Source organism: Megalops cyprinoides, chromosome 19 (assembly GCF_013368585.1).
Source record: "Megalops cyprinoides isolate fMegCyp1 chromosome 19, fMegCyp1.pri, whole genome shotgun sequence".
NCBI classification, from domain to species: domain Eukaryota; kingdom Metazoa; phylum Chordata; class Actinopteri; order Elopiformes; family Megalopidae; genus Megalops; species Megalops cyprinoides.
Genome location: NC_050601.1, coordinates 4,433,940 through 4,446,439, shown reverse-complemented (window position 1 = coordinate 4,446,439; position 12,500 = coordinate 4,433,940). Strand labels below are relative to the sequence as shown.

At 47.6% G+C, this 12,500-nt stretch overlaps 1 protein-coding gene across 3 annotated transcripts in view; it reads right to left on the bottom strand.

Annotated features, from left to right (window-relative positions):
* Window positions 1-3,582: 3,582 nt before the first annotated feature.
* The window catches only part of LOC118794097 (mitochondrial import inner membrane translocase subunit tim16-like), a 138,087-nt gene continuing 129,169 nt past the window's right edge, over window positions 3,583-12,500 (bottom strand). The window contains exons 21-31 of one of the 3 annotated variants that reach the window (XM_036552248.1): window positions 12,213-12,298; window positions 11,711-11,852; window positions 11,456-11,545; window positions 10,987-11,103; window positions 10,588-10,723; window positions 9,974-10,065; window positions 9,425-9,511; window positions 5,204-5,288; window positions 4,803-4,939; window positions 4,484-4,549; window positions 3,583-3,731 (exon numbers count right to left, since the gene is read on the bottom strand). In XM_036552248.1, the coding sequence (XP_036408141.1) occupies window positions 3,645-3,731; window positions 4,484-4,549; window positions 4,803-4,939; window positions 5,204-5,288; window positions 9,425-9,511; window positions 9,974-10,065; window positions 10,588-10,723; window positions 10,987-11,103; window positions 11,456-11,545; window positions 11,711-11,852; window positions 12,213-12,298 (1,125 nt within the window). In that variant the 3' untranslated portion in view covers window positions 3,583-3,644. Of the gene's footprint in view, window positions 3,732-4,483; window positions 4,550-4,802; window positions 4,940-5,203; window positions 5,289-6,043; window positions 6,171-8,464; window positions 8,664-9,424; window positions 9,512-9,973; window positions 10,066-10,587; window positions 10,724-10,986; window positions 11,104-11,455; window positions 11,546-11,710; window positions 11,853-12,212; window positions 12,299-12,500 lie in introns of those variants that run through there. The other 2 variants (XM_036552246.1, XM_036552247.1) reach the window with 2 other exon arrangements.

The following is a 12,500-nucleotide window of genomic DNA, read 5'->3' as shown; positions in this document are numbered from 1 at the left end:
GTACTTAAACTGACAAATCACTAAAAGCAAGGAGGTGAGTCAGATGCTGTCCCTACCAGGTGACCAATAAATAGAACAAAAAAAAAGAACTGATTTGATGTGATCCAGGCAGTTGGAAGCCTGACTCACTCGGCTTAAAAAAAAAATGTATGCGTGTCTCTTTAACAATGTGCCAATTTAATTTTGGCACAGAGGTCTAGGTCGCCACTGGATTACCTACAACAGGGGGCGCTGTTCACCAAGTGCTTTACAGAGTCGGCCAGATCTGGCCCTAGGTAGTCACAGAACAGTAGACACAGCTCTGGGAAATTTCAGTTCTCTCAAGGCAACATTTTTACCATGGTGGCGATGGGAGGTGCAGTCCACAGCCAGATTGATAGTGCTCCATAACCTCTGCCTACGGACTACATTTCCCATAGACACTGTCCTGACAAAAAGTTATATCAGAAAACCTGCTCACTTGTAAAAAAAAAGGACTTAATTTGACCAACCAAATTCAAATCACAGAATTTGAAAGGGGTTAGTTGCCTTCTGAGATTTCAGAAGTTTGACAAATATTCTGGTGTGCAGCTATGTCTACAAAATGTTTTTGTGGCTCTTGAGGGTTGAGTTTGAGCATCACTCTCTTTTGCTGTGTCGCTAACCACGCCCCCCCCCCCCCCCTCGCTCTGCTTCAGTTTCTGCTTCAGCTCGGGTACACAGCGGCCATCTTCCTCAGGCCCGGGGGCGGGGCGCTGATGACCACATGGCACTGTGGGAGGCTGGAGAGAGGAGGACAGGGTTCGAGGTGTGGGTGGGGAGAGGAACAATGTTTTTTACATTTATACATGAGGAACATTCCCTTGAGAGAGACGACAACCCCCTCCTCCCCTCCAAAAACCCCACACACACACACACGTGTGCGCACACACACACACACACACACACACAGCTGCTCTTTCTCTCTCTCTCTCTGCTTCGTACATTTCCATGATGGTATTTTTGAATATTTCAGGACGGTTATGATTATTGCTGTTTATCAGTTATTGGTTTTTTTTCCAGACGAGACATTTTCCCGATGTTGAAGTTGCTTTGTTCCTGCTATGGCTGCTCTGTGTTTGGCTTCCTCCCAGAGAGGTGGGCGGTGATTGGTGTCTGGGGCTCGGTGCTGTGCCACAGTGGGATAGGGGGAGGAAGATGGGGGGGTCTTTCAGGGGAAGTCAGGCTGGGAGGCTTGACCTGAAGCACCCTTTGCTGTCAGAATCACACAAGGTCATGTCCAAGGTTAGTTTAAGAGGTGGTAGGCGGTATCTCCGCTGTTAAACGGAAGTCTCATCCAATGACAAGTATCCGCATATCCTCCGTGTGTGACCGCCCACTTTTGACTGGGTACAATTCAGTCCCACTGACACTGCTAGACTACAGCGGAGATACCAGGCGGGTCTGGGATTCAGCTCTCCAAGCTTAGCCTGACATCCATATGCTCTTCACAGACTGGTCCGAGTACACTCACACAGTGACGCTAGGCTGCCTGCTGCATTTGCTCAGCAGACTCCATTATCTAGGACACGTCGCCTACGTGTTAAATATCAGCCATGTAAATGGCTGTGCATATTAACAAGGCTCTTTATACAGCCAACTACAGTGCCCCACCCATCATTCAAACCTATAGCCTTCTGGGTACAGGCCCTGGTCCCTAACTTCTGCCCCACAATGAGGGAAAGGATGCTGGGAGTTTCACCTTCCCTCTGGGTACCAAACGGCAGAGCCGCAGAAAGGACAGACGTGGGAAGTGGCCTTTCAGTGGTGACGGAGAGGCACGTGGAGCGGACAGGAAGGGAAGGCATTCACTCGCAGGGAGAGAGGGAGGGAGAGGGAGAGAGAGAGAGAGAGGGAGAGAAAGGAGCAAAGGAGATGCGGTGTGATGGCGTCTTCCGCCCACAGAGGGGACAGCTGAGCCCGAGAGATCCGCTCCATCTGCTCCCCCCCCCCCCCGAAGTCACGGTTCGTTCCCAATTTACAGCACACAGAACCAGGTTGCGACACGGCCAGCTCACTGCTGAACTCCACGCGCCCTCCCCTTTTCAAGATTAAACCTGAACGCTGCGTCCCCACAAAGCCGCCCACTGCGAAGAAACAAACAGAAATGCAATCTGGTCCGTCTGAAAACTCTCCGGCTGAGGGAGAGGGAGCTCTGAGGCCCGGGGCAGGAGAGAGACGGAGGGAGGGAGAGAGGTGCCAAGCACAGTAACTGCCACTCTCCATCTCTCCAGCAGTTACATCCGATTTAGCCATCGCAACATCACATGCACACACATACATGCATACACGCGCACACACACATACACACACACACACGCGCACAGCTCGGGCCCTGTGTTGCTCCGAGCAGCCAGTGTCTCCCAGTTTATACGAGGCCAGCCAGTGAGAGGGAGGTTCTCCTTGTGAGTGGGCAGACCTTGTGTGATGTCAGATGATGTCATCGGGGAATAGGGAGGAGGGAGAGGTCAGTGGGTGGGAGGAGGGAGAGTAGCCCCCCCCCCCCCCCCCCCCTAGACAGAACTCCCCTGGCAACAGCGGAATCTCCAGGCACCGCTCTCCAGCCATTACCCCTCCTCCTGCTCTCTGAGGCCTGGGAGGGGAGGGTGTGTGTCTCCCTCTGGAGGATGAAGCTGGTATTGACACGGATCCTTCCAGGATCCACATCCTTTGATGTTAAATAAGCTGTTTGAACAGTTAACCCTTTGGGCACGCCCAGATCGTCAGTTCCCCCCAAACCCCACCCCCCAAACTACAGTAGACAAATACAGCCATTTTCCCACATAACAGGCATATTTCAGTTTAAGGACCAAAAGTGCCGTAGCTCTTATTGCAACGGTTGATGTATATGTAGAAAACTACACCCAAAACTAGACAGAGGAGTGACTGTAGACGTAACCGTCTCCCCTCATGCTACGCCATATTCTTACTCATTAAAAAAGCGGTACGCTTTGTTCTGATTCTAAGGGTTTTAAAAAAAATTGCTTTTGAGAACCCTAGTTTGTGCTGAACAAATTAAAATTCCAGGTTGACAAAAAAATGACACGGCACTCGACCGGTGTAACCGAAATTAAGACAAGTGTCGTTAACAAGGGACACTGCAGTTTGAAGTGCCACAGGGTTGCACAAAGGGTTAATTCTAGACTAAGGCCAGAGAAGGCCAGTATCCTTGTTTTTGTTTGTTGCACATCTTTTGAGATATATTAATATCAGTATTTGTAATGTTCCAAGTGCCTTCTATTATAGGTGAAATGTAGAAGATATACAGTATAAGAAATATGAATATATAAATATATATATAAAAATATATATATTTTCCCGCCGCCACGTTCTGTGGCTGAACGTGCAGAATTTTAGAGTTGTAAAAGTCTCCAATTGGTACAACATAGCTGTGTGCTCCTGTTTTAGAGTTTATTATGACGATGATAATGACCACGTCAATGAGAAGAAAAAAAAAAGTTTAATAAAGTTGCATTTGATAAGTTCTGTCGTCTTCTCTGTGTATGCGTGTATGAGACTTGAGTGTGAGAATGTACAGACGCAAGCAGAAATACGGCAGTGAAAATGGAGAGGATTTTATTGGGAGTTAATTTACAGTAGGGTGGGGGAGTGGTGGGGGCGGGGGCTCATGTTTCAGGCTGTTGCTGTTCTGGGGGCTTGTCCTGTTTCTGAATGACGAGTTCCTCGTCCAATCGCTCCTTGGCTCGTACCACCTGCGGATCCACACCCAGTCAGCCGTTGGAGGAGAGGGGCATTTGTGGGATACACAGCAAACTGAATTGTGTCACTTTACATTAGCAGTGAGAAAACGCTGCTTAAACGGTGGGAACCAGCATGGATAACCAGCTAATCTTTCTTTACACATCTGCCATTTGTAAGAGTCAATAAAGGCAAATCATGCCAAATCCTGTTGACTGAGTTGTCTGCAAAGACAAACCAATGTCATTCGGTAATGACGTGAGCAGTGCAGGGCAGTTTATTAGGAGAACACACACACACACACAGTAAGGCTTACAGAACTGAGAGCACCTGTAACTGCACCTGCAAGCAAAATCCCAGGCTAAGTGTTTTGATGGGTACACTAAGTGTTACTGCACTTTCCCTGGGGCCCAGTTTCATGAAAGCTAAACCAGACGACTAAAATTCAGCTCACATTACACCATACTAACAAATATTCATATTCCACTTATGCATTGCAAAAAAACTGACAAATTAATGGTGCTCTTTAATTGATGTATATTTAATAAATATAAAAGCATATATTGCACTGTTTTCATGCAATGAGATGCATTAGAATTCTGACCAGCCTGAACTTGTGTTCTTCTGTTATTGTTACCGTATGTCACCTCATAAAAACTACAGAGTATAACAGACTAAAGGTCACATGATGATACAGTGGATGATGAATCACTGGCTTATCGAAAGCACACAGCCCTTCGTGATGGTAAATAACGACTGCTCTCACCTTGGACTGGAGGTAGAAGGAACCGCCCACTGACTTGTCATTGACTTTAAAAAGATGCTCGTAATTCTGCAAATGACGGACAGCGTGGGTTAGAGTGGGAAACAGCAGGAAAGAAGTAAAACGCCAGCCTCAGACACGCACCAGGTCCTGCGTTTAGGTTGTGTAGTGTATGCAGTCATCTTGACGAATTACGTTATCTAGATGTAAGAAAGTTTGTGTGTTTCGGTGAGTGGATGTTGGGTGTTCTCAATGTCCTTGAGCAGCCTAAATACAATGCGTGTTTTGTATCGTCTGTGTCCTTCCGGAAGAGTGTGTGTACCTTCTGGATTTCCTCTGGAGTGAGTGTGGAAACGTTGAGGATCTGCTGCGCTTCCTGTAAGGTCATGCCAGAGATGCTGGAGGCAGCCGCCGACTGCTGCCCCGACCGGCTCCTCGCCTCCGCGGCGGCTCTGCTGGCTTCAGGGGGTAAAGAAACGAGGTTCTGCGGTATTTATACATAATAGCAAGACTGGGCGCCTGAGTGCTTCATTAACTGAGGTCACCCATACTTAACGACTGAAAGCTACCCATCGTATGCACCACACTGAAATACTGACAAACGTCAGACTTATTTAACATCCGTCTTGCATTATTTTCAGTTTGAATCATAGGATTTATTTCACGTGTTATTTTTTGGGATGCTGTGTCGGAAGGTGACCTGCGCGCGTGCATGACCCTTACCTGCAAACTCCTGCCGCAGCGCCCGTGCGAAGGCGCGTCCCACCACTTGCGCCCCCATCACTATAATCTGCGCCAGGTACTTCGCCTGCACACGGACAAACACACACACACACACACACACACACACACACACAGGGAAGGGCGGGCACAGTTAGACTTCAGCGATCAAACTGATCGGAATAGGCGCTGGTGCAGACCCGTCATCTCGACTGGTGATATGCAACGCAGGTAGCTATTTCAGCTAGCTACGTTGCGAGAAACACGTTGCAAGCGTGTATCCGTTAGGTAGGCTATGTAGCAGGGTACACACTGAAACCTTGCTAGCAAACAGCTAGCTGGGTAAATCCCACATCTTCCATGGATTTGTTAGTGGGGACAGTAACGTTACATGGAAATGTGTTTCATTGTCCAACTAACTGGTTGGACAATGAAATTGGCTAGCTCTTCCACTCATATTTCAACCGTATGGATCCAGCCAGCTTATAACTAATTTAGTCTGGGTGACAAGACCAGCTTGAGAAGCGAGCAAGCTACCCATACTGTCAGCTTTTTCTGCTTATCAAAGCCGCAGCTAGTTTTGCTAGTTAGTTACCCCGACGTGTCGCTAGTAAAACAGACATATCTTGCAATACAAAACTCCAAAGCGGCAGAGTACCGATAACCTCGAGAACGGTGACAGAGAGCTAGCTACTGGAAATAGGACAATAAAGACAGATCGAAGACATGTCGTTGCATAACGCACTCAAACGTCTTCTTGTTTGTCCGTACCCAGCAGTCATACTTCTAGTAGATTAGACGTGGCTGCCTTAGCCACCGCAGCGCATACAAAAATTCACTCACCATGGTCTGTCTGTCGTCTTTTCTAGTGATCTGACTCCAGCGATCAAAGGGAATATCAACGGTCCCTCTCGCCACAGACGCGTCTCTTCTCCCGTCTCTGTGCTCACATGTACATCTTTCAAGGTCTTCGTCGTGTCAAAGTTCAAGGGGTAAAGTCAGACCATGGAAATCGCCTGCAATATATGGCGTACCGTAAAGACGACGAATAGCGCCTCTCTACGACCGGAGGTTTACACTGTTGTCCAGTTGCGAGGAACAAAATCTGAGAAGCTGTGAGAGCAAGGTGGGTAAAGCAAATATTCACGCATTTCAGTCGGTTTGGGAGTACGTACTAAAAATATCAAATTTAAGTTTGATAAACACTAACAGTAAAAAAACGAGACATACCACTGCGTTGTTTTTAAAAAGATATTTACTGCAAGGCAACATTCCCACTTAGTTACTAAAGATTGGAAAGGGGGGGGGGGGTGCATTATTCCAAGTATAAAAAAGACAGGAGTGTGTTTTTCATGGAGTGCATGTTAGTTTCCCAAAGTACAATACATGATACATGTGGCATGTCATTCGTGAATGGGTGATTGCAGGCACATATAAGGCACAGACACAAGTTACGAACAGACTGACACTTTCCGACAAGGTGTCACAGGTGTGTGTTCGGTGTGCGTTTGTTCTCTAACTGCTACACAAAATACGCACCATGCCATACAACGTACATCAATTCCAGTATCTCCGTGTTTTTTTTTTTCTTTTGGAAACAATGTGATTTTTTTTTCACAATAATTTTTCCACGCATTGCCTTGTTTGGTAGCCCATACGGGAAAAACAAGAATGCTGGGCTTGATTAACTACTATGCATAATATTAATACTGTAGACAAGGAGGTTAAAAAGAAATAAAAAAAAAAACAGAAAAGAATATTATCAACATCAAGTTAAATGGAAAATAAAGTGTAAAACTGTGTCCATCAAACATGGAATGTTCCAGCTGTTTCCACTGTTACAATGTACAGACGTTCCAGTTATACAGAAAAAGGATCATAAATTTGCCACTATGTTAAACCTGGAGGTTTTCAGAAAGATAAAAAAAATGCCCTTTGAGATTCCCAACAGGAGAGAGTGGATTTACAGCCAACACATAATATTAATTTTTAAAACCACAGCAATGAAACACCGTGCGAAGCACAAGACACAAGCTTCACTCTGACAAACACAGTTATCCATACAACAATTAACATAATTCACCAACCCCAGTCCCCATGGTTACCCTTTTCACACACACACAACCACTCAAGGTCACCTGAGCAAACGCTGAAAGCCGAGACTTGATGGACTGGCTCTGATGCTGCCGAGTGGTATGATCCATCATCGTTTCATATCTCATCATATTTACGCGATTGTAACCCACGGATGTGAAAATGCTCATTTTTTGCCTTAGTTGTGGTGTGGCTTGGTCTGGAAAAATTGTGCTTTGTGTGGTGATTATGAAAAAAAGCAGGAAAGTTTTGGTTTAAAGGAAATGAAATTGCTCAAAAGACTTGGCCCTCCCTCCCAGGAATAAATAGATAACATGAGATACCATTGAGCTGAGATGGCAGCAGTACTGTACAGACTGTAAATCTATGTGAGGAGGGACCACAGGGTCTGAACATTGCAGGTCTTTGGACAAAAGCATGCGGTTTGGAGAGTTGTTTGTGTGACTGTGTTGAGAGCAGTGTCGGTGTCTCCTCACAAGATCTGACCACTAACAGATTTGATCACATCCAGTCACACTGGCCAGGTGTAATCATTTGCAGAGGAGTTCACTGCACCTCTGAAAATACGGTCGCATGTGGTTTAACCACTGCCAGCACTTAGGCTCACACCCCTTGTTCTCTGGTCAGTGAGTGCTCCGTTGTGTGTGTGTGCTTGTGGGCCTGTCTGGTTGTTCCCCCTTATCCAGTTGGAAAGACACTGCATGCAGTGGTCAATTGTGCTGCACAGAGGTTATATGCAGAGAAACAGAGATGTCCAGCTGAAAAAAAAATCTATAAGGAGTGGTTGTTGAGTGGTTATATGAGTTGGAACAGGGATGTCCAGTTGTATTGATTTTGAAAGGTGTGGAGAGATGTTGGTGGTAATGAGGTATGAGGAATCTCCAGTTACACTGATGTGGTGAGATGGAGAGTGAAGGGGGCTGTTGGGTGACTTTTGAGATGTTTGAAAGGTAGGGTGGCATGTCGACAACGTTTGTTAGGTTTGGAGGGTTTGTGAGTGAGTGTGTGTGAGAGAGAAAGAAGTGGCACTGTGTTTCAATGTTTGGGAGATTTGGAAGGTGTTTGTGTGTGCGTGTGTGTATGTTTGAGAGTTGTGTGTGTCGAGGACGTTTGGTAGGTTTGGAAGGTATGTATAAGTGTGTGTAAGTGTGTGTGTGAGAGTATATGTGTGTGTGTGTGTGTGTGCATGCATGTGTGTGTGTGTGTGTGTGTGTGTGTATGTGTGGGACATCTGGAAGCCGCAGTGATGAGTCGTGGCATTGGCACATTGGAATGGCATGCTTCCAGACTGCAGCCCCCACTCCACTCTCCCCTGGGGCTGCTGTTGACACCCTGATTGGTCCACAAGCTTACAGGTCCTCTAATCATCCTGAAACACAGACACAGACACACAGGAGCGTTACCCTGTGCAGCCATAAGAACCTGTGTGTATCTGTTATCTGTAAGACAGCCAGACACACTGTTCCCAAAGACAGAAGCGATAGCTCTCTCTGTTTCCGTGTGGGTTAGTTTTGCAAGCGCATTTTAGCTGCAAGTCTGAATAGTCAGTAGGTAGGTTCCCCCTCTAAGCTGGCTGCATAAAAACTGTGAAGCAGGGCAATTAGTTGAGGGTGTATGTAGTTTGGATACAGTAAAATCTGTTATCTCCATAGGGCTAAGCTAAGTGACATTACCAGTTTTTTTTAATATGTGGATGGTGGTGTCCTTGTTTGTATAACATTTTGTGTTGTGTCATTTTGTTGGATGTACTTTGCTGAGAGTCGCTTGTAGAGAGACGCTTGGGTTACGATGGATGTTAAAAATGTAAACATAAGGTAATGTTAAATGTACTTACATCCTGTACATCATTTTGGATAAATGCGTTGGCTAAGTTACAAAACATACAGCAAATGTAAATGAATTTAATGTATGTGAGTGTATAACTGATTGTTGCGTGTGACAATGGAACTCTGACTGTTTGTGTGTGTGTGTGTGTGTGTGTGCGCATGTATTTGTCTGGGTTTATGTTCATGTGTATGTGTGTGCACACGTGCTTGTAAGTGAAAGTGCGTGTGTGTGTGTATGTGTGTGCGTGTGCGTGTGTGTGTGTGTGTGTGTGTGTGTGTGTGCGTGTGTGTGTGTTTAACTCACCCACTCATCATCGTCCACTCCCTGGAAGGACTCCTGGGGCAGAGGGTCCTCTCTGTTCCCCAGCTTGGCCACCATGGCACTGAGTAACTGCAAGATACCATCCACATGAATACACTGCATCAGCAAAACATCCACACGCATGACCAATACACAAAACATCCACACACTGTACCAACATCATCCACACAAACAACACCAAACACCAACACACGCCATCCACACACTGTACCAACACACATCATCCACACAAACAACACCAAACACCAACACACGCCATCCACACACTGTACCAACATCATCCACACAATCAACACCAAACACCAACACACGCCATCCACACACTGTACCAACACACATCATCCACACACATACACACCATCTGCACGCATGGGACCGGCACATGCATTTTCAACATACACCACACACACACCGCTAAGACGATCATACAGCATCCACACACACAGGCCGTCAGTCAACCCCAGCCCAACAGCAGAAGCCAGGCCTTCACAGCCCAGCTCAGAAGCGCATCCCCTGCGGCCAGCGCTTTACCTCCTCTTTCTTCTGCTCATCCGTCTTTTCCTCCAGGTAGTAGGAGGAGGGCATGTACTTCCTCACCGGGGCCTCTTTGGGTGCCTCGCTCACTGAGGGGACGGCGGACAGACACAGGGACAGACAGATGGACAGAGAGGTGGGACAGAAAGAGCAGCCAGACAGACACAAATAGAGCAATGAGGGACAAAGAAATGGTATCACATGGCAGAATTCAAGTGTGAACGTCCAGTGTCTCTGTCCTCCTTCACATGAACACATTACATTATTGCCATTTAGCAGATGCTCTTATCCAGAGCGACTTATATACAGTAGATTCCAGTTTACCCATTTACACAGCTCGATACAGCTGAGGCAACTGTGGGGTAAGTATCTTGCTCAAGGGTAAAATAGCAATGCTCTAGCAGGGAATCAAACCAGCAACCTCCTGGTTACAAGCCCTGCCCATTACCACTACACCACACTGCTGTCCTGTCACCACACTGGAGTTGCTGCCCTTGCAGTGGTGTTAAATGACACAGTCACACAGTCTGGCAGGCTTCATGAGTGAGCATATGAGAGTACTGATCTACGCCCTATACTGCCTCTGCTGAGAACCGGGTCGGACGCAGTACCAGGGGTCATGTCTTTGGGCTGCAGGCTGATCTTGCGGTGCTGTCCGTTGGAGCCCGAGAGCCAGGCGGAGGCTGTCAGAGCCGGCTCCCACCACACCGCTGTGTCCGGGTAGACGTCATCCTGGAAGAACTCTTTCTGCAGAGAGAAGACAGAGACAATCAGTCACCCACAGACCTGGAGCCAACAGCAACTCTGAATATTTACAGATTCTGCTAAGCATTTCACTGTTAATCAGGAAGCAAGGGGAAAACTAAATCCTCAACAGTCTTTACTAGAAAAACAAAAACAACAGAACATAAGACACAAGCTGTAGTCCTGCTGATAATTCAACAAGCAACAAGCATCTGTGACAGTTTCTCAAAGTGCACAGCAGGGGGCGCTGTTGAGCCGTCCGTCACCTTGACGCGGGGCACCCTGAAGGCCATGGGTTCGATGGTGGTCTTGCTGAGCCGCAGGGCCCGTGCGATCTCCACGTCACGCACCTCGCACTCCGTCTTCGGCAGGAAGGAGAGTCCCTGAGAACAGGAAACAGGAAGCTGTCACCTCGCAGAGTACTGTGTCTGTACTGATCATGACTTAAGAGATCTGGATTTCATTCAGCCATTTATGTTTTTTAAAGAAAACAGCAGAGGGAGGTGTAAGATACAGACACGGAACAAAGCGGGCAGATTTAGGACAAGGCTACAGCGATACATACAGAGGAAAATGCTGAGACAGACAAGGTCAAGAGCACAGACAGTGACAACATTACAGAATTACTGGAACTGGTACAGCGATATACACGGACAGAGGAGCCACAGAAGCAGACAAAGGAACATAAACAGCAGAGAAGCATACACGGCGTGGAGGACTGAGTTTGACGTGCACCTTGTGTGGCTCTGAGGAATTAAAACAGCTGCACTCCAGGAAGTGTGGTGGCTCCGCCAGAATCTCAAAGATGTACACACGCGTATCACCCTGCAAGAAACACACACACACGCGCATACACACACACACACACACACACACACACACATTCAGTTAGGATCCTGCAGCAGTGTTGAAAGTCGTCTTAAAAGAGCCATGGCCCGTGTCTCTTTTTGCCTTTATCTGCTGATTCGGAGGTAGTGTCGCCTCTCTTACCTTGCCGGTGAGGATGGCCACGCTGGTGTCCGGGTCGTAGAAGGGGATCAGGGTGGAGGGCGAGACGTCCGTGGGGGTGTTGGCCACGGGCCCGGAGGCCAGGGACTGGGCGGAGTACAGGTACAGCTGTCGCTCACTGCGACTGTGGGGGGGGGGCAGCATGAGGTCACCGCTCCAGACACAGGCACTTCAAATTTACCCCTGGCTCATATAAACTAAAAAGACAACTGGAAGTTCACAAAGTCTACAACTGCTGCTTATGCTTGACCCACAGCTTTGTGAACAGGGTCCACGAAGTGCTCGGTGGAGTCACTGCAGTGCACCAATGCTGATTTGGTCTGTTCGGGCCACTGGTGCACTCCTGTGTTCGGGATTCACGACAACGATGCGATATAAACACTTATTGCGCTGTACTGCAATATGAGGGTAAAACATTCAGCGCAGTTCAACATCTGGAACATCAGGAGTGGGTCAGCGGTCTGGATCAGCTCTCTCTCCTCACCTGTCGAACCCTGACACCAGCAGGTACTGGCCCTCACACACCCACACCACTCTGGCACCCCTGGGGCCTTCTGGACCGGGACCCTCCTGCAGGGGAGTCACGGGGGGAGGGGCATGGAGTGGGGGAGGGGCAGGCAGGCAGGGAAGTGGGTGGGGTCAGTAGAGACAAGAGGAGGGCCAAAGTGAAAAGGATGGGAGTGGACAGTGAGAGATGCTTGTCATCATTATTGTGATGGCTGTAAATGTATCACGTTTATCACTCCGCCTTGGCAGCTGTCTATCAGGCAAT